Genomic DNA, 20,987 nt, shown 5'->3' with positions numbered 1-20,987 from the left:
CATCTTGTGTGCTGTACATGCTGTGGCACTGCCAAGCAGATTAAAAAAACCCCAAACCCTTGCATGCCTCATGCATGCCTAGCTGTGTGCCATCAGGGGATAATCATCACAGTGCTCTGGCAGCGTGCTGAGCTGGGTCCCTTGCTCAGAAGTAGATGTCAGCAATATACGAAGAGCTAGATCCTCTCGACTACAAATCTCCACAGCTACACAAACAGTGGTGTGGCAATATCAGTCTGCATCACGTTGAAAGCTGGTCCTTAAATGGCATTTTCAAAGGGGTTTTTCCTGGGTTTCTGCTTAAATTCTGCCATGAGCAGCATTTCAAAGCATCACTGTGGTAGGTCTGTTCCATATTTCTCAGGCCTAAAGCACCACACAGTCAATTACATACCTGGAGCAGTAGCAGAAATGATGAATTCTGCTGCATGTGTATTCACATACGAATCAGATCAACCTTTTCAGTCGTCACATTTCTAGAGAGTCTTGGACCAAGTTCTCAGTTTCTATTTATCTTCCATATTATATCTGCTTCAAAGCCTGCATAGCTAATGTCTTGCAAATTTATAAATGACTGCAGTTATGCTTTATCAGCTGAGCTATGGATCACCAGAATCAATGCTTCAATATGATTTGGTTTTAATCAGCTGTCAAAGCTCCAGTGCAACAGTGCTCATTGAAAAGCTACTCATTTCTTTTCTTAATGTGAACTGGCATGGCTTTGGGGAGGTATTGCTGTTGTTCTCTTTTCTGAAGATCCCATTTTTAATGGTCAAAATTCTGAGTAAGTTCCAATTTTTTAAATTGTGTCTCTGCAAATTTAACTTAAGAGTATTTATTGACCCAGGTATTTCTTTCTTGTGACAAATTGTAGATCCTGCAATTTTCATGTGCAAGATTTTTTAAGATGATTAGGCTATATTTCACATAAGTATGAAATCCTACGTCTCCTATGTAAATTGGAATTCCTCCTTTCTAAGAAAGAAATAGAGATACTAGAACTAGTCTACACAAATTAAAGTAATTCATATATTTATGCAATAGTTCTTTTGTGTTAAAATGTAAAAATAACAGTCTTTTTTTCTGGATTGGAAATTTAGAAGCCAAAAAACCAACATGAATTTCACAGGAAAGTGGAAACCCATGAAACTAACAAGTCTACACTCAAGATAGTGACATGTTTTTACAAGTATTAATACTTTTTTAATGGTTATTGATAACATTATGCTGTGGAACACCTTGGCATAAGGGTAATATTTTAAATCTGGGTTTACAAGGAAGACTAGTTCATCTCTTTATTTAAAAACAGGGAGACTTCTGTGTGTGCTTAACAAACAGCTACCTTAATTCAGCTTCCTCCTAGAGGAGTAACTGATCTTTTTCAACACACAGAGATATTCTAAACAAAAATCTAAACTCCTTGTCTTGTTTTTACATACATCAAAAGCTTGAGCTGTTGGAAAACTTGTCAGTCTTCATGTAACTGTGTTGAGTAGCAATAGTATGACTGCTACTTTGCTTAAAATACAACAACTAAAATGGAGAAACATGGATACAGGAACAAACAGTGCAAGCCTTGAAAGATGATACAGTTTTATTACAGTGCATTGTGAAATTTGTAGTTATTGCAAATTCCTTAGCAGGGTTATCAAGGACTAAGAGCTTCACAAATGTGGACAGCTGTGTTGCAGCTGTCATCAAAACTGATAAATGAAGAAGGGGGTTTTTTAAAACTTCAGGATGGTAATAGCGTTCATTCTTGAAAAGAAAGTATTTGTGCAACAAAAAGCCTGATCAAGATTTTGAGGCAAAGCCGTTGGGACAAAGCCTTCTCTAAACTTGTTTAGAGAATGAGGCAGGAATTGTAGAAAGATAAAGAATGGTCTTCTCACTTGCCTAGTTTATTACTGCTCCGGGAAATTACTCTGCCCCATAGCTTTTATGTGATTAGTGACAACTCATTTCAGACATGTCTTTGTTGGTGATCATATGCTGCCTGTTGCAGAGAGTTTATTGTGTCTTGATGCTGTGAATTCAATCTCCCTATCATGTGGAAAGTTTGGAGCAGAACTCACACATGATTCTTTAAGGCTCTCATTTGTTTAGCCCAGTGACAGTGTAAGAGACTGCACAGTTGCACGGTTGCTGAGTTCACCATGCAAAACATTGTGATGGCACATGGAAAAGCTTTCTCTGCAAAAGCAGAGAGGATAGTGAGTGCTTTGTGGCTACAAAAGATAAACTGACCATCTGGGGGGGGGGGGGGGGGGGTCATGATATAATAAGTAATTGTGCTGGGACATTGAAAAGACCTTTTTCGTTCAGTTTCAGGAATTTTTAGGAACTGTTTTGTTTTCAGAACGAGTGATGAATAGAATTTATTCCTCAGTTTTCTTATTCTCTTTCTGCTTCAGTATCACTATGAACTCTTTCCTTCTAGGGATTATTGTCCATTATACTCTTTTTGTACTCCAGGCAGGTGACTTTGTCTTGAGTCATGCCTGATGGCCAACAAACTTGCAGCCTCCCTGCATCCTGGACAGTCTAGCTAAATTCTCCCAAATGCAGAATAGGCAAGAGGTGCAATTCCTGGGAAATACTGACTTTCTGCCTCTGAGCTGGAGGCAAAATAGTAATATTCAAGAAATGTACAATCTATTTAGCAATAGGGGCTGCGAGTGAGTGCAATGTCACTTTGCAACAAGAAGGTTTCCTGGTATCTTAACAGTTGATCTCTTTGAAATCTCTTAATATGAGAGGTATGACTTAAAGAAGTTGTTTTACCAAATTGACAGGTACTCTATGTGCCAAATAGAAGGATCACCTCACTGGAATCTTTCAGTGAGACACTAGCCACTTCTCAAAGTGAAATGAATTTACAATTTTTTTGTTGTTGCTGTTTTTGGGTTTTTTTTTCATTTCCTTCAAAAGGGCCAGGCAATCTGCCATGGTATATCAGGTGGAACTTAGAACAGATAAAAGAAGAAATTCGACTATGAGCAGAAACCAGGCATGTAAAATTTCTTCCTAAATTTTTCATGTTTGATGATCAGAACAGATTTAGGTAACAGGCAAGGCATTTTGCATCTAAAATCCCCACAGTGCAAGCATCCACCGCAATACTTGAAGTAATTTGCCAATCCTACTTTGTTTCTGATTATCCAAATCACTGCAGCTAAAAACCGAACACCAAAAAAGTTTTATTAGCTGTGCACTTCCCAGTTTCATTAAAGAGAGAAGCATATTGAGCATGTACTGTGATTAGTTAATATTGCTGCTCAGGTGATCTGTCTTGGGGCAAGGACAGGCACTCTGATGTAACCTGAGTCACAGCTTTTGCTTTTTGCAGGGGGGAAATAGGGGGCAGTAGCCTCCAAGTTATTACCACGAAGTCAAGATATATGAAAACATTTTAGATAAGCTGCTTAAAAAATATAATGTATCCTCTTTACCCCCGGAGAGTATATTACAGATGGAAACTTCTGGTTCTGAGGTCATTTATGTACAACACCAAGGTTAAGCCAGAGCAATTAATGTTCTAATTATTCATTATCTAAAGATAATGATTTTTGAAAATCCGTCATTATAAACTGCTTTATGTGTCTGTCAGAGAGGGAGGGAGATGGAGTCTTTAATCCCTTCAGAACATCTGTACATGAAAAATGTGCTATGGAGCATTGCTTCTGCATTTTTAATTATCCAATTATGTTTCCACTTTCAAAGAAACTGTCACATCACCAGCAGTCTTAATGATTAAGAAAAGACTGAAAAATTATTTTAATTGGTTTTTTCATTTAATTACTGCAGTTGATAAAGATGAAATGTAATCTATAAACTTTTAGTTTAAGAACATTATGCTAATATTTTAAACAGGCAGTACTTGTTCTTTTTAGATTAAAGAAATGTAGGAAAATAGTTTTAGCCATGGCTGAGACCTCAGTGTACCTCTCACTTGCTTTATCTTCATCTCAGTTTACTATATTTTTAAAAATTTTATCTGCATTTTTTTTGTTAGTCCTGACCTTGCATTGTTCCGTTTAGCTTTTCAGATTCTCCTCCTGCATTTCCTATTTTGTTGCTATTGCCTGTTGCTATTATTTACTTTTGTAATGGAACAGCAAGCAATCCAATCATATCAATGATGGAGGATTTTTTCATGAAGAGCAGTGAGACCACAGGTACTTCAGTACCTCATGATTTAGAGGGAAAAAAAGCAACATGGGAAAAAAAGCAACAGGGAAAATAATGTTACTCCTGAATATCATGCAAAGAAAGAAAAACTGACAAATTCAGCTTTCTTGATACTGAAGAAAGTTTCCTTCAGTGTTGAGCTACACATTTTTGTATTTGTCATACCCCCAGTATCTATTTTCTTGACACAGGTTTAACATTTACATCCTTTCTATATTTGGTACACGTTAACAGAATATGTACATGACTATGTGCAGTCAAATTTGGGTCATTTGAGCTGTTTGCCTTTTGATTCACATTAGCCTTTCCACATCAGCATTAATAGCAATAGTTAACCCTGAACAGTGCTCCTGAGGGGAGCTGCTTTTGTGTTGGTTTCATTTTATGATTCATGTCATTAACTGGCTTCAGGCTGATGGTGCCTTGGGTATGTGCAGGCAGACACACGGGCTCCCACATACAGAGACAATTGCTCTGCTTGTTTCAGAGAATATAAATTAACTTGAAATGTTCATGGCAAATAATAAAAATCTGCTTATCTTTTGCTTGGAAAATAGTTAAAATCTGCTTATCCTTTGTAATGTTCAGACTTACTTTCTGAATTGTTATTCTTTCGTTTCGTGGAGAAATGCTAGTTTTACAAGTTTAAAAAATAGAAATTGGTCAGAGCTGTGAAACTTGCACAATTCAGTGGTCAGTGTGCTCCTGAGAAAAGCATTTTCACAACCCAGATTATGATATACTGTATTTCAATATGGAAATTTCCTGATCTTCCAAAGTAGGAGTTTAACCACTTAAGCTCCCAGAGGAGGCTTCTGTAAGGCAATCTTCCCCAGCCCTTGCCTCGGTGAGAGTTTGCACGTTGGACACAGTGGGGCTGGGGTGTCATCCCAGAGAGAGCATCTGTGTCACTGAGTGGCACTTCCATACCATATAGGAATATTGTCAGCAACAGATACAACCTACAAATTACTGATCTTCAAATATCTTAATACACCAATAGGACTCTAATATAGTGACTTGACAGCAGGAGCAAGGGGGTTTTTTTTAAATCTAATAGATATTTCATAGATCTAATACATGATTAATGTGCATGTTAAATCAATGTGTAGTTCCAGTTGGTACAGGCTGTACGAAATTATTATTTAATGATGGTCTAAAAAATTCTTTTGACTAACTAGAGAGAATTATAATATAGGATAAATGTTTTTCCTTTGGTTTCTTAAGCCCTATGCTTCAATTAATTTATTAAATGCTAATGAATATTTATAAATGTTTATTAAAAATTGTACAGTAATTTATCTTGTAGAAAATGTTATATATCATATGTAAATATGATTATATTTTCTTCGAATGACAGAGAAATTTGTAGATAAGTAATTAAGTGTTTGTATTTATTGATTATATATCATATAATACTAATAACAAGATACTTACTTTTAGAAATGTAATGTTTTTCATTATAAAAATATTTTCCCTTTGGTCCAGAACTACTATGCATTTAGGAGATTGTTAGTATTCATGAGCTGCAAAAGGGCGCCATAGGGGCTATGAATTAGTACGTGATGCTGCATTCAGCAGGAGAAAGGAGAAGGGCAGTAGCTTGTGCTGGTGGGGGCCAGGGATTCTGCTGAAAGATTCAAGTTGCTGCAACTGTCTGCAAAGAACTTAAAACATCATCTACACAGCAAGGAGTACAGGGCATCATTTATTTACTCATGGCTTGCATTACTGGAAAAATGGGTGGAGTAAAAATGAGTGATCATAAAAATAAATACCTAAAGTATTTTTTTATACATCATCAGTAATTCTAAGAGAATGAAGGAAATGCTGTAATTTTAGCAATGGCTAATCATTTCAGATTTTTTCTGTGAAAGGATATACTTCCAGCTATTACATAGGTGAGTTTATGATCAAGTGTTTTTCTAGCTTTCTTACTACTGTCTTACTATCTTTCTTTTTCAGATGCAATGTGCAGGTATTTTATGTAATCACTGAGAGATACTGAGTGTATATCTATATGCCAATTTTCTCAAATGATTTGTCCAGTATGCTTTTATGGATCATGAATACATATATATTAGTTATCTGTACACAGAAAGATATATAATGATTTTATACAGGTACTTGGCTTTGTTTCAGTTCAGTTTGTTTCAGTTAATATAAGCAAGTATAATCCACAATGCCCTTGTAGCATGCTCATCTTATCGAATTTGTTTCAGGGTTAATTTTTATGCTATCTTGTAACTCAGACTACTTTTTGATTAATTTTTTTGTCTTAATAGCTCATTCTTCCTGCCCACTGATACAACTTTCAGGTAGGGGCAGCTTGCAAAACTGAATGTGTTGCTTTCTTTCAAAACTCTGATAGCTCACATGTAAATACAGTCTTGATTTTGCCTCATGTAGTTCAGATACCACTTTAGATAGGATTTATCTCAGCTGCATAAGTTTTGGCAGGAAATATAAGCATTTTCTCTTGGAAGAGGGAGCAGTGTCTTCCCTGCTGATGCAGGAACCTGGGAGTAGTGTCTGACCCCAGTGCTGGGGAGGCTCTTCTGCTCTTTCTGGGGTCAGAGGGAGGTTTTCTTTATAGGTTATAGTAAATTTTAAAAAATTAAGTTAAAAATCCAGTGACTCTTTTTACATGCTGAGTATCTGTGAAGTAATACACAGGCCCATATAGATTGTCTGTAACCTTCTTAATATGCACATCAGTTATGTTGCTATGATTGTAATTAGAAATCCTTAGAAATAACATAAGACTTTTGCTGAACTATTCATCAGAAGAATTGCTAAAAGTCATAAAATAACAGTAAATAAAAACTTAGTGAATTAGTTAATTTATGACTAAATGGACTATACTGATAAATATATTACTCTTCGTTATCCTGCTACAGAAAACTATATTTATTTATTGTGTTATGAGAACTACATATAATTTAATAATTTACCAATTTTAGCCACAAGCCTGCAAAAACGTTCATCTGCATTTAAATGAATGTTTTAATAATCCCAGCAAGTCCAGAGAAGGAAATAAAAATTTAGTTATGTTGTTATCAGAACGGTTAAGTGCAAAGGGATATATTCATGCAGGTCCTTTTCTTCTTTGTGCTTCATAAATTAAACTCTAACAGTAGTGAAGAAAGCAAGAGTGTGAGCTAGGAGCTTTTTCTTCAAGTGATAACCAGTAACGTAATGGAAAATCATTGTGTTCTAAGGGTACTCAATTAGATGGTATAAGAATTTTAAATGCCCATTCTTTTGAGACTGTTTCAGTTAATGAAAAATAATAAACTAGCACAGAGATCAGATGAACGCATAAGAAACTTAATCTGTTTGCTTTTTTATGACAAGTTTAGGACAGCTGTAGTATCCTTGGTCCTATCCCATTTTACCCATTTCTAGTAAATTAATAGCTATTTTGTACTAGTACACTAGAATATATTTCCTAGAAAAGTAGGGCTTCATATTTACAAGGTAAAAACAAGTATAAGATTAATTTGAATTCTAAATTTCTATTTGTTTTTTTTTTTTTAATTAAGATAAATCTTCTAGTTCCCTCTAGCTGTTGCAAAGAATCAAAAATAAAATTTATATGAGTCTTTGAATAAAGCAAATTTTCTATTATTCAGAAAGTTTCCATATTCCCTGAATCAGTGAATTAATACATAAAAAATGGGTTTTTCCCAAAAGTTACAATACTATCTTGTGTTATTTCTCAGCTGATGGACATCAGTGCCTCCTAAATACATATTAAATAAAGTGAGATTACAGCATTTCAGGTAAATTGTTAAAAAAAAAAAAGGCGAAGGCTGGCACAAAAACATAATGATTTTAGTATTTCCATAAATACCTGAAATTCAGTAGAGCAAATTCAATAATATGGCAAATAATTCTTTAATTGCATGGCAGATTTTATAGTCCATTGAACTTTAGTGCTGGAAATTATAGGTTTATCAATTAATATGTCAGCAAAGCACATGTTAATATAGTTCAAGTGTCAACAGGTGCTCTCAAAAGAAGTATTTGCCGTTTCTTTCCTCTCTCTTCCTGACATATCGATGCATAAACTCAAGAATTGATAGAATTGACCACTCCATGGCTCAAAATGGGAACAAAATAACTACAGAAAGCTTTGTGTAGGGGCCATTGTTGGCAATGTAGAAACAGTCACAGAAATCCAATTCCAAGTGCTGTTAGAAAGAAATTATCCACGTGGAAAGGAGATGTCCATGTTTACTCAAAGTAGGAAGTAGGATCCCTCAGAATGAGGCCTCTGTGGTTCCGCCCTCTCCTCGAAATGGTGAAGTGTCTCTTGCTGCAGAGAAGAAACCAGTTAACTTCTATCACCCTAGAGGCCTTTTTTTTTATATTTGTGTATATATATATATATATATGTGGAAGACGGTATTTTTTGAGTTGGCTTGGTTTTGTTGGTTTTTTTTCCAGCTAAAATTCTTCCTAGAATGATTGAATATGTCTGTGTGTGCTCACATTTATGTGAGAGAGTGTGTGCTGGGCGAGAGTGGTGATAAAATACAAAGGAATTCTATATGGAAACATCAAAATACATACTCTTATGGTTTTGCCTTGCAAACCCAAAAGCCAGTCAATACAGTTTCTCTGGGACAGGAGGGAACACGACAGAACCTATTTTAAGCTCAGTGTACCTCGGGTAGTGCACTAAAATGTGTTCTTGAATACTTCAGTGCATCAAGCAGCTTGTTCTGTTTGATGGTGGCAGCTGTTTTTTTTATCTGAGCTTAACAGGAGCAGATCCTAGTGCTGATGGTAGTTAAAAGCCTATGCAGAGGTTGATAGTGGTCTTTCTATTAAGTGTTGTCTATTCAAAGACTACTTTTCCAGCTTCATTTTCAAAGAATACTGTCTATTTTAGGTGCTCTTACCTATGGTCACACATTAGTAACTTTTGGTAACTGCCAGTAAAACAGGGATACACTCTTTTAATTATAGCTTAGGGATGCAGTTTTTTATACTTTCCTGGATCTGTCTTGGGACAGGAGTGATTCGAGCTACAGCAGGGCCCAGATCCATAGAAGTGACAGGATATCATCTCCTCTCCAATTGACCCCTTCATTTCTCCCTGGCCTGATTTTCTATCTGTCTGAAACTTGGCATGACATAAAGAAGCCTCTAACCCCACTCTTTCTAATTTTGACTGGGGGAGAGGGAGTGAAAGGTGGATGTGAATGAGGGACAGGAACAGGCCATTGCATCTGTTGGGAAGGGAACTTGCTGGGAGAGACAGAAGGACTGTTGGTTAACAAATAAATTTGACTTCAAAATACAGAATTACTGAAAAAAAATTCCTGAAATTAGCATGTAGGTCTACTAATCAGCAATACAAGATCAAGGAATTTCCTACATGCCTGGCTGATTTAACAACTGCATCTGAAGTGAGTCCAGATGCAACTTAAATTTCTGTGTCTCTACAGAGTGACAACTAACTTTATATTGCCATTAGAGCTAGGGCATTGCTTGGTCGTAGCAGACTTAGGACTGTGTATTAGTGTGTCCTGTGTGTATTTGAGACTGTTTTCTAGACTCTGTGTGTGAACACTTTATCCTGCCTCTATGTACAGGGGCAGAAAAAGGGTCTGTATAGAAACATTCAATTGCAATGTAATAGCTAAAGGAACTCGAACAGAACTGACAGAGCTGTTCATCTTTCTGTCAATCAATGAAGGTTCCAGTGGGACATTAGGAATTTTGCCTCAAAATTATTTTGCCTTCATGCTGTGATTATTGCCCTTACCTTTAATGAAGTGAGAGAGTGAAGACCTAAAATATACTACATATTACATTATCTCTGTGAAAAGTATGAAAATTTAGATGATGGTATCTTCATTTCTACTTGGTCTTAAGGCTTTGGTGAACAGTACTGATAAGATGTATATGTTAGACTATTGGCCTGTGTTAATTTTGTTTGGTTCTAAAATTGCTGTTTTATTTGTTTCTGTATTGTGGGGACATAGACAGGGAAGCTTCAGATAACTTTTAAATGTCTCTCTTTCTGTCACTCTGAAAAACATGGGAAAGTGTTCACTTTATTTATTTCCCTCAAAGAAGTGGAGAACAAACAATAGTACTGGAAATATGTACTGTGAGGAGCATCGAATTAAGCTTTACTTGTGAACCAAATAAATGGAAATGTATCAAGACTTAAAATTAATTTACTGATTAAAAAAAAAAGGCTTTTGGAAATGCTGTTACACAGACAAATTAACATGTTTGTTTTTACTTTGTAACTATAGTACATTTACTCCTAAAATGCAAGGCAGACGGATGGGGACTTCAGGGAGAATCACTAAGAGCACAAGTGTGAGCGGAGAGATGTATAAGCTGGAGCACATTGATGGGAGTCAGTCGGACACGGCTGTCGGCATGGTTGGAACAGGTGGGAAGAAAAGGCGTTCCAGCTTTAGTGCCAAAGTGGTTGCCATAGTGTCTCGAAGGAGCAGGAGCACATCTCAACTTAGCCAAACAGGTGAGTGAGACACACTCTTTGGAAACAGGACTCTCACCAAACATGGTTTACCATTATTTCATCTGTGGCACCTGTGTTACATGTATATGAATATAGACCACTCAAGAGAGAAGATTTTCCAGCTATAAATAAATTTCTGAGATACTAATTTTCTTTGATTATTAAACATTTGCAAGAAAAAATATACAAATGCCTCTTAGAATATGTGCCATAGTTGCTTTCTGTCCTGATCAATGAAAAGCATTGTCTCTTAGAAGCCTTGTTCACAGGTAGGCAGGAAATGCAAAGAGATATGTGTAGGTATCAGCAGTGGATAATGGTTTGGCAAAGACCACTATTTATGTGTATAGGAAATTTCTTTAGCAGAAGAGTTGAGTGTGAATGTGGGAACTGAAATCTGAGCAAATGAATGGCAGTTATGCAACTGGGATAAAAGGTTGTACCTGTTGTGGCATAAAATATGTTTTTAAAAACTACCTTTGTTTTCTTAGCTGAGAGAAAATCCAATGCTTTATTCTTTTTTAAGTAACACTGGCAAATTGGGGTCAGTGATTTCAGATAAATTAGATGACAGCATGATGGTTCATTAGGAACATAAGCCTTCCAACTCTCTATTTCAACTTCAGAAATCTTAAAAGCTTCCTATCAGCATAGCCTCCAGGAACAAAAACTCATACAAAAAGATACAAAAGGGAAGAAGAATGTTTTACAGTCCCTGTCCTGCTCCTGAACCCCAGTGAAGACTTTTGCTTTTGTCTTCAGTGGGATGGGAGCAGGACCTGACCCCAAGGGTTCTTTCTTGCTAAAAGAAGGAAAACAAAGAGGAAAAGCTTCAACCTAGCATGGAATGCACTCATATTTCAGCATTCCTCTCACATAGTCAGGGTATCTAAACTAAGGTAAGTAACAATATTGTTTATTTGTATCAAGTATTTCACCCCTTTTCCCTGGTTTTTTTTATTGCCAGATGAGCAGTAGAATTGATTCTTTCACAATGTAAAGCTTGGTCAGCTTTAACAAAAAGAAAAGTTATACTTTTCTACAGTACTCATGAATTTTAAGCTAGAAAGTATGTAATCATGGAGTTGAACCAAATGATAAATGAAACAGGTCTGTTTGAAGCCCAGAACTGTAATTAATATTGTGTTTCTCAAGAATGCACTGTGACTAAGTATGAGACTCGAATATAGATAGTTGCATACAATAAGATGCTATTTTAGATATGTCAGAATCAATGGCGTGCTCTGTACTTAATAAAAAGTGGTGTTGTATTGTAGAAAGGATTTCTAGGTTGATGTTTTAGTCCACTTCCTATATATACTTATAATTAAGTATTTTACAGAATGGTTTTTGTGGTTTGATCTGGCATTCCTTTCTAGCTCCTAGATCTCATTGAAATAGGAATTGCTGTGACAGACCAAACCTTTTCTCCATCTTACTCAGTAGTCCAGCTCTCACTGGGAGCAAGGACTGTTAGCCGAAAGGGAAGGCACCAGACACAGGATGACTTCCCTTGCAGAAGTCCTGACTCACTCTTGTCAGTGAACTTATTAAATAACTTAAAATCTGAGCTGTGACTTCCAAATATTTCTCAGTATCATCTATTTAAAGCTCAGATTTTTGTGTTCTTCATAGAAAGATACTATAAATCTCCAAATTTTGCTTGATGTAAATTTCAAAGCAATAGGAATTTTGCAAGGAATGGAACTTCTGAAGTTGTAATGAAACTCAAAGAGCATATCAAATATGAAAAATATAGTTATATATTATTCATGATTGTAAAACAGTTCAGAATTGTATTTACTATGTCTTGTGGTGGCTCAGGCTTAGAGTACTATCTGTGACATAATCAGAGCAAATAAAACGTCATTTTTTGTCAGTCACTACTTTTGAATTTTGTCAGAAATCAGTGAATTAACACATTTTTTTAGAACAATATACAAATGAGACTTGATAGATTTTCCAAATGATGTTGTAGACTAAATACTCATATGCTAAATCATGGACCCACTTCCCTTCTTTCCTTCCTATATTATACAAAATGAGAGGAGAAACCTAAAAATATCTATTTCATTTTAATGTGTAGTGCAACTTACTAATGTCTCCACTATTGAGAATTAAAGAAAATTTCTGTTATGACAATAGAATATAAACTGGGTACTTCTTTAAAATTTATTATGTGAAAATTGGTTCTAATAGCCAAGTTCTGAAGTTTTAGAAGTGATGTGGAGATTTATGGGCCTCCAAAAGTGGTGCCAAGTATGAACTTCTGGGACAGATCTTCAGGAGCTGAAGGTGTGCTCTTGATGCAGAATATGTATTTTAAAAGAAGTATAAGAAATATAGAAATAAATGTGTAGCCTCCCGCCAGGGCAACAGGAATAAAATACCAGTCCCAGTCCAAAGTTCCGTACTCCGCGAAGTTCGGTGTTCCGAGTTCGGTGTGCCGTGTTCGGTGTCCGTGTTCGGGCGCCAGATGTAAGAAGCCAGAGGTCGGAAGCCGCGGCGGGACGGGGAGCTCGGATCCCCGGCGGGGGGAGAAGAACAGACAGCAGCCAATATGGTTGAAAACTAAACTCCGATTTATTAGCAGTCTCGAGGCACTTAAATAGTATACCAGCTTGTTAGCTTCTAAGGGGCTTACTTATCAGGATATTTTTCTATTTCTACACAATCAGGCTACATTGGCAGTCTTCCACAGTCTTGTTATGTTCAAAGGAATCTTGCCCTTGCCTCCCTTATACTCCTAGATATCACACCTGCAAGTACGTTACTCCCTGAAATTTCTCAGGCTGGAACTGTTTTGCTTTTCACAGAGACTTTCCCACAGAAAGTGTCTCACGCACTCAGGCCCAAAAATCCTTCAGCTTAATAGCTTGCACAGCTCCTTTATTGATCCCAATAAATCCATTCTCCAACAGCCTCCATAGGTTGTTCACTTTTTTCCTATGACTTACATGATCAATAAGTAAGGCAAGCATGACACAGGCAGTTATTTGTTTCTGAAAACTCAAAATAGAAGATCAGAAATAAAAAGGCAGATTTTTTTGAAAAGCGTAGGTTCCATGTTTTTATGGAATGAGTAGATCTGAAATTCTAGTTTACTGCTGTCTTCAAGCCAGTAAAGTTCATTACCATCTCACTTTTTTCACTTGAAGAAATGGTCAAAAAGGGCTGAATTTGACTTTTTGTAGATAATTCTTCCTTTTAGCATACTGCACATGTTTGATGCTATTTAAAAATGAAAGTGGTGTGTATGGAACTGCTGAAAGGTAGCTATTATTTATAAGATTTGCTTTTCTATTCAGTTGAAAAAGGAGTGTGTGTGTGTAAGCCTGTGCATACATGTTTGTGTCTGTACATATGGGGCAGATCCACTTGCATGTTGGAGTTAGAAGGACCTGTAATCATTATTTTACACACCCTGTTCAATGCTGTTGGAAAGTATTCAGAATATGTGCCTTATAGATGGTCAGTGAAAGAATTGGTTTCTATTTTTATGTAAATCTGCAATGGAATTATGTATATTTGCTGCACCTTCCTTTTGTTCATGTTTAAGATTTCATAATACTTCTAGTAACTGTTCTGTGAAATCCATGCTTATTATGCATTTGTTCATTGTGTCCACAAATTGGATAGGTTAGATAGTTCATCAGAAAAAGCTTGTAATCTTCTGACAATATTCCTAATAAAAATCCAGCTTTTCTTAGTTATCACAGTTAAAAAGAAGAAAAGGAAAAGGGAAAAAAAAGAAGCAAAACTCCCAAAATGATCACAAGAAATTGAAAATAGCTCCAGGCATACATAAGCATTTTAGTTATAATCCAACTTTTTTAGCTTTCTTTGTCAGCCTTATTTTGGAAAATAAATATATACATATATACAGAATAAATATAGAACTGCAAATTTTCTGAATACAGCAACTAAACTTTAAATCACAGGAAAATTATAGGAAACTAGATTAGGATAAGAAATCATCATCTGTTGTCTTGATTTTGTGTTACAACTCTCTATTCCCCTCTACAGAAAATCTTATCTTATAGTTTCCATACCAGTGAGTGACTGAGGCCAGTATTGATCATACTACATTTTGATTTGGGGTTCTAGGTTTGTTTTGAATGAGATGAAAACTTCTGTAATAGGAGGGAAGAATTTTATTACAGAATTTATACCATATATAGAGACATAATAATGCATTTTAAAGTGGATAGAGGTAATGGGGAGGGGTATCATCAGTAAAATGAGTTCTGGAGAAAAGGAAAACCTCAATCGCAGATAAACAGAAGTATTGCTATCCCTGGATCCCTCTCAGTTCTCCTGGTACATGCAGACAACTGCCTTAAGAAAGGAAAACAATTCCTCCCCTTTGCTTTCTATTCCCTGGTCAGCAGATAGTGCTCCAGAAAGATCATCTGTTTGTAGGAGCATACTTTTCTTCTCTTTAAGTGCCAACAATGGCTTGCAACTATTTTGACACAGGTGAGAGTGGAAGAGATGCAGAGAAGGAGAGCTAAGAACCTTAGAAGAATGGACAGCATTTCTAGTGTGATATTAATATTAATACCAGGTCAATTTTCTAAATGAAAGTACCTTGCCATGTTTATGGTGTGAACCACAATGAGATTTTTCTTACATAGAACCAAAGTTACTTATTTTCCATCTTCTGTTGGTGAAGGTCAATGTCAACAACCTGAAATGAAGCCATAGGCATTAACATTTCAGAGACAGATGACATACCATGAAGCAGAGCTGAAATCAAGTGTTGTCACAAGGTGAAAACAGAATGACAAAAAACCCTTTTCACTTATGTGTATCTCTGGTACTTGGAAGGAATCTTGAAGTGTTTGTCTGCTTCCCTGAGGAAGTAACTTGCAACCTGAGCAAAAATATGCGACAATCTTATAACAATATATAATTTCCCTATGTAAAAAATGGAATATCCTGCTAAAGTGTATTTTCTGTCATTTTCTGTAATTTGCCCTATAAAGAAGTGGCTTTCTCTGCATTCTTTTGAATTAAGCACCAAATTCCCAATTCCAGATAAGATACTGTCATCTAAGTGAGGAGATTGTCACTGAGCAGTGACGTTCTGATAATCGTGCACCCCACAGAATAGGGATGTTCCTTTTGCAAGCTCACTGCAGCTTGAAGAACTCTTCATCCAATTGATTGCCCCACGCTTCACCTTCCAAGACTGGTATCAAGAAGGCTTTCTCTCATGGTTGGATGACTGAAGTGAAGGTAAAGATTTAGAAAAGAAAACCTCATCCATTGCTCTGCTGATAGGAGAATAGGATGGTTCACTGGAGGTACTTAGTGACTGTTAACAAGCACCCCTATGCTGTGTGAAAAATAACCTCGCTTGGGAAACATGGAAATTCAAGCAAAGCAATGCAACCTTCCAGGCTTAGGGCTGTATCATTTCAGAGTAGACACTGCTATTTAAAAAAAACACAAAAAACACAAAAACCCACAAAAACCCCAAACAAACAAACAAAACAAAACCAGCCACAAAGAAACCAGCCAATCAAAAACCAAAACCAAAAACCCTACCCCCCAACTCTGTTAATCTGTTTTTCTCAGTCTCTTTTTGGAAATGCCAGTAGGACTATTTTTCTGTCCATCCTTGTAGTAATTTTATGATATAATGAATAATGAATAATTCCTACAGGTCTAGATAATATGGACAGAAAAAGCAGATAATAAATAAGAAATAAAACATGCTGGAGGGCAGAGGCCTTTGGGATAAGGATGGGTTGTTTGTTGTCTTTCTTGAGAACACCATTTCTTCTTTCCATAATTCTGTTATTTTTTTACAAGGGTTGTGACAACCTTTTGATGCAGTGGTCAGGCTTTTTTTGTCTGACATTTCATATTGATTGCTTGATTGATTGAACGACAAGGATGCATTTCTGAGCATGATTCTTGCACCTCATAACGTGACTTTATTTTTTTATTACTCTCGTGAAAGAAATTCTGCTTATTTGATAAGAAATGAGTGCTAGACAAAAGTTCAAAGGACTTATTTTATCTAGGATTCAGTAAATCATCTATTATTATTAGACTGGATAGAAAGCATGGGAATCAGTAAGGAATACTGGATGTCAGGAAGAAACTGGTTAGGAGGGAGGCATCAACTGGTTTTATTAAAACAAGCCAGAGAGTGTCTGCTAGTTGAGTTTCTAAGACAAAACACATGGGCAGATTTTGTTAATATTTTATTGACTAGCATTTTGTTAATATTTATTGACTAGCTAGCATTTATGCTGCTAGAATATGATGATGAAACAGATTTAGTGTCAGTTACTGGAAATCTAGGGGAAGGATTCTTGGGAATGATCCTGTGCATGGCCACGAGTTAGACCCGATGATCCTTGTGGGTCCTTTCCAACTCAGCTTAGTCTGTGATTCTATGACTGATGAACTTCAGGATAGAATAGTAGAACTCAGAAAAACTGCGACAATGCAGATTTCAAGTTCATTCCTTTCAGAATAAGTAATGAAAATTTCCAGATTAAAAAAAAGGCACAAGAGTGTTTGAATCTAAAGGACAACACCATCAGAAACTGTGCTATAATAACAAAAGGTATAAATTACTTACAAATAACTTTTATATTTGTGTCAAAATTACAGTAAAGTTTCTAACAGTCAGAACAGAGAGTGAAGTATCTTAAACCTCTCAGAGCATTTAGCACAGTAGGGAAACAGCCTTTTTTTCTTGTTGTTTCTTATCTAGCATATTACCCTTTTGCTGTTTTCATTTTTCTGATATTACTTTTTTGTATTGCTATCTCTTGTTCATCCAAGTGGAATGCTACAAGATATCAGATTTTCTAATGGCAGATTCAGAAAATTTTCTTGGTATTCAGAATTACCATGAGTCTTACCGCTACAGAGTTACCTCACCAGTTTAACCTGGTCTTCTGTAATTCACACGTTCTCTGTTTTTTTAGAGGAGCATTTCCAAGTACTTGCTTGTGTTGGGCATTTATCTCTGCAAGAATGCTTAGTATGAGCATTGAGCATACTAAGCATACTAAGCTCAAGCTCATACACGTGGGCTTCCTTACCTACAGGTATCTCTGTTTTGTTATCTTTAGTTTGTATGGTTTGAAAATCTTTTCCTTAACTTTACTCTGTATGTACTTGAAAAGTAACTTTCAGTAGCTTAGCAGAAGTGTAGTGCTCTGTCCTGCAGCTCCCTCATTAGCCTTGTTTGTCTGTTCAGTATTATCTCTGTGTGAGTCTTCCCTATCTGGGTTGTTATTTTTCCCAGAGCAGGCCCTTAGAGCTTGCTCTGCATAGTTGTGATGATCTATGAGGACAATGGCTCTATTGCACAAAAAGAAGAATGCAGGGAAATTGACATTTAGAAGGATTTCTCCTTTCAGCCAATCTTAAAAAAGTCTGCAGTGAGGCTGCAGGGATGCTCATGGTGCCTTAGGGATGGTGACAGGATCTGGGCTCTGCACCTGACACCCAACAGCAAAGAGCAACCCTTTTCCCAGCAAAACCTCTGAGCCCCTCCTGCACCCAAATAATTCTGCAGGAAGGGGTGGGGAAGAAGGGGAGGGTGATGAGCAAGTGGATGAAGAATATTGAAAAAAAAAAAAGACCTGATTATTTCTGTAAGATCTTTTTGTTCTAGTAATGATACTCAATTCTTTGAAATTGTTGAGTGAATGTAAGCATGTTCTCTATTAGTTACTGTTGCTGTCTTGATGAGAAATTCACTACCCTTAGTAGAAACAAAGTTCAGTTCCAGATACTCATCTTCCAAAAGATTTCCTAATAAGGGCTAGTATTTTCAAACAAACTCCCACTTCTCTGCTGAGTTAGTGTTACATGTGGTTCTTTTCCTTTCTCCTGAAATGCAAATTGTGACTTTTTCTCCTGTTATGTAGTTGCTTGACTTGTAATCAAAAGTATTCCTTCGATTTTGTATTTGCAGCTTCTCCCTAGATTTTAAAATAGAGATATTACTGCAGCAATAACTGTACTTAGGGCTATTTGCAATTTGTAAGCAGTGTGGGGTTTAGGGAAATTTATAGCTTTCCCAAAGTATAATCTTGATTATGCCTAAACTATGACATGCATGCTTTGTATGATTTCAAAATATGTAAAATGTCTTTAATAAGTGTAGCTTCCCTGTTATGTTTATATCGTGTTTTCTTATGAAATGTCTTATAAAAAGGCCTACTTACAGTTCTGACTATATTTAACTGAGCTCTGTTTAAAGAGGATTTTTATTTGTTTTCTTATCTGATTCACACTGTGTTCACAAGCTCCACTTTGTGCAAACATAAACATAGAGTTGAAATAATACCAAAATTATGACAGAAAAAGGAAATAGAGTGTTGCCAAAGGACTACCAAGGGGTAGTCCTTTGGCAAGAGGGGAAAAAGAGGGGAAAAAAACTGTACTATCTTCACATTAAAAATTTCTATGTAAATGCCTCTCTTTAAGGGAATGTCAATATAAAACTTGTGTTTTATTACTCTTCATATGCTTCTTGCTTGATTAGATCCACAGATTGTGTTCTGAAACTTCTAGAAAGTTTCAGAGTACCTGCAGTCATTCAGAGGAAAACTGTTCTTCCTCTGTGGCACAGGAATTCATTCCTTTCTCACAGGAGAGCAAAGCCCTCTTTGTTTAGAGTCAGAGGACTGAGCTTAATTTTGATAGACCTGTTTTTTTTTCCTTTCAAAAGCAGTCCTTTTCTTACTTAACATAAACCTTGATTTTTTATTCTTTTTTTAATGAGATAGCCTGTTCAACACACTATTTCAGATACAAGTATCATATCTCTAAATCCATTAGGGCCAAGAAATTATGAGGTTTGGTATCTTTTAAAAAATAAAACTGACTTTGTTAAAAATCTTGAAGGGTTTTTTGGGGGAGCTTTTTCTTTTGGTTTGGTTTGGTTTTTTTTGTTTGTAGAACATTTTTAAAAATCATACGTTTGATGATAAGGTATTGGTGGGCTGAGTTTAAAAATCGTGCATTTAGTGAATCCAAAGAAGCATTAGATTTAGAGACATTATTTTAATCTTATTTAGCACTTTTACATGTGAATGTGAAGATGAGCTTTGAGGGTTTTTTCAGTAAATCTTTTTTTGCTAGGGATAGAACTATTAGCAACAGAATTAAAATAAAAAGCAGTAAACCTAACCTAGGGCAGAAAACAGTTGTCTTTAGGAGATTTTCAATAATAATAATAATAATAATAATAATAATAATAATAATAATAATAATAATGCTTGCTGCTTTTAATGCAGCTGTGTTAGTGTATTTATAAAAAAAGTTATATATGTATATATAAGGTAGCTAGTAGTCTGCAATACAGATAATGGCCCTTAGATATTCCAAATTCTGTATCATAAGCAATGAAATATGCAGAACTCAGTAAATGTATGGAAAAATATTCATATAACTTAAAAAAGTATATAAATTTTTTGCAATTTATTAAGATGGCTGAAAAATTATTTCCAATCTAAAAGTTTATTATTTGATCTTGAAAGGACAAAATTTAGCTTAAGTATTTCCTAAAATATGAATAAATATGAATGACATTTTTAAATAAAATGCTAACAGTGTCAGGGCAGGTATCAGTTCACAAAATATTTCAGTGTTGCTGAATCTTTTTTTTTTTTCATAAAAATTTCAGCTGAAAACTTTCACCCAGCTTTGCAGAACCCTCTGGGTACATAGTCTCTCCAGTAGGAACTCTGCACATGGATAGGAAAGAGTCTGAGCATACCTGAGATACAGTCTTAAAAGCAACTCCCTTCTCCAGTACTTTTTAGATATCAAGGAGGGAGGTTGGGTTCAGCTGGCTGAGACCCAGGTAACAGGACACAAGTGGACAGAATAAACAAGGACAGTCATTGGCCTTGGTCCCACATGCATCAGTCAGGCAGTGTTTCTGCTCCCCAGGGCTATTGGCCAGTCCAATGTTGACTTTGTCTCCAAGAGAAGGAGCAGCAGTTTAATGTAAACTGTGTGACAAAGGAATTAGATCTCTGACTGTATAACTTTTATTACCCAGAGTACTCTTCATACTTTGGCTGGCATATGAGTTAAATTAACATAAATAAGAACCACTTTGGCAAGTCTTAAAACAGAGCAAAGATAGAAGAGATGAAAACAAGCACCTCATATTACTTGCTAGTCCAAACTTGCTTCCTAACAGCTAGTCTGACATACAAAGAGAAAGGAAAAAGGGGATTGAGGCGACCAGTTAATTTCTTCTTCAGTACAAAGCTTGGCTTTTCAGTGGCATCTG

At 36.0% G+C, this 20,987-nt stretch overlaps 1 protein-coding gene across 5 annotated transcripts in view; it reads left to right on the top strand.

Moving 5' to 3' along the window:
• Window positions 1-20,987, top strand: part of LOC138108531 (regulating synaptic membrane exocytosis protein 1-like) — a 182,866-nt gene that overhangs the window by 128,042 nt on the left and 33,837 nt on the right. For all 5 annotated transcript variants that reach the window (XM_069011330.1, XM_069011329.1, XM_069011333.1 and 2 more), the window contains one exon: window positions 10,470-10,702. In XM_069011330.1, coding sequence (XP_068867431.1) covers window positions 10,470-10,702 — 233 coding nt within the window. The remainder of the gene's footprint in view (window positions 1-10,469; window positions 10,703-20,987) is intronic.

This window comes from Aphelocoma coerulescens, chromosome 3, assembly GCF_041296385.1.
Source record: "Aphelocoma coerulescens isolate FSJ_1873_10779 chromosome 3, UR_Acoe_1.0, whole genome shotgun sequence".
NCBI classification, from domain to species: Eukaryota; Metazoa; Chordata; class Aves; order Passeriformes; family Corvidae; genus Aphelocoma; species Aphelocoma coerulescens.
This window is presented reverse-complemented; position numbering and strand designations above follow the sequence as displayed.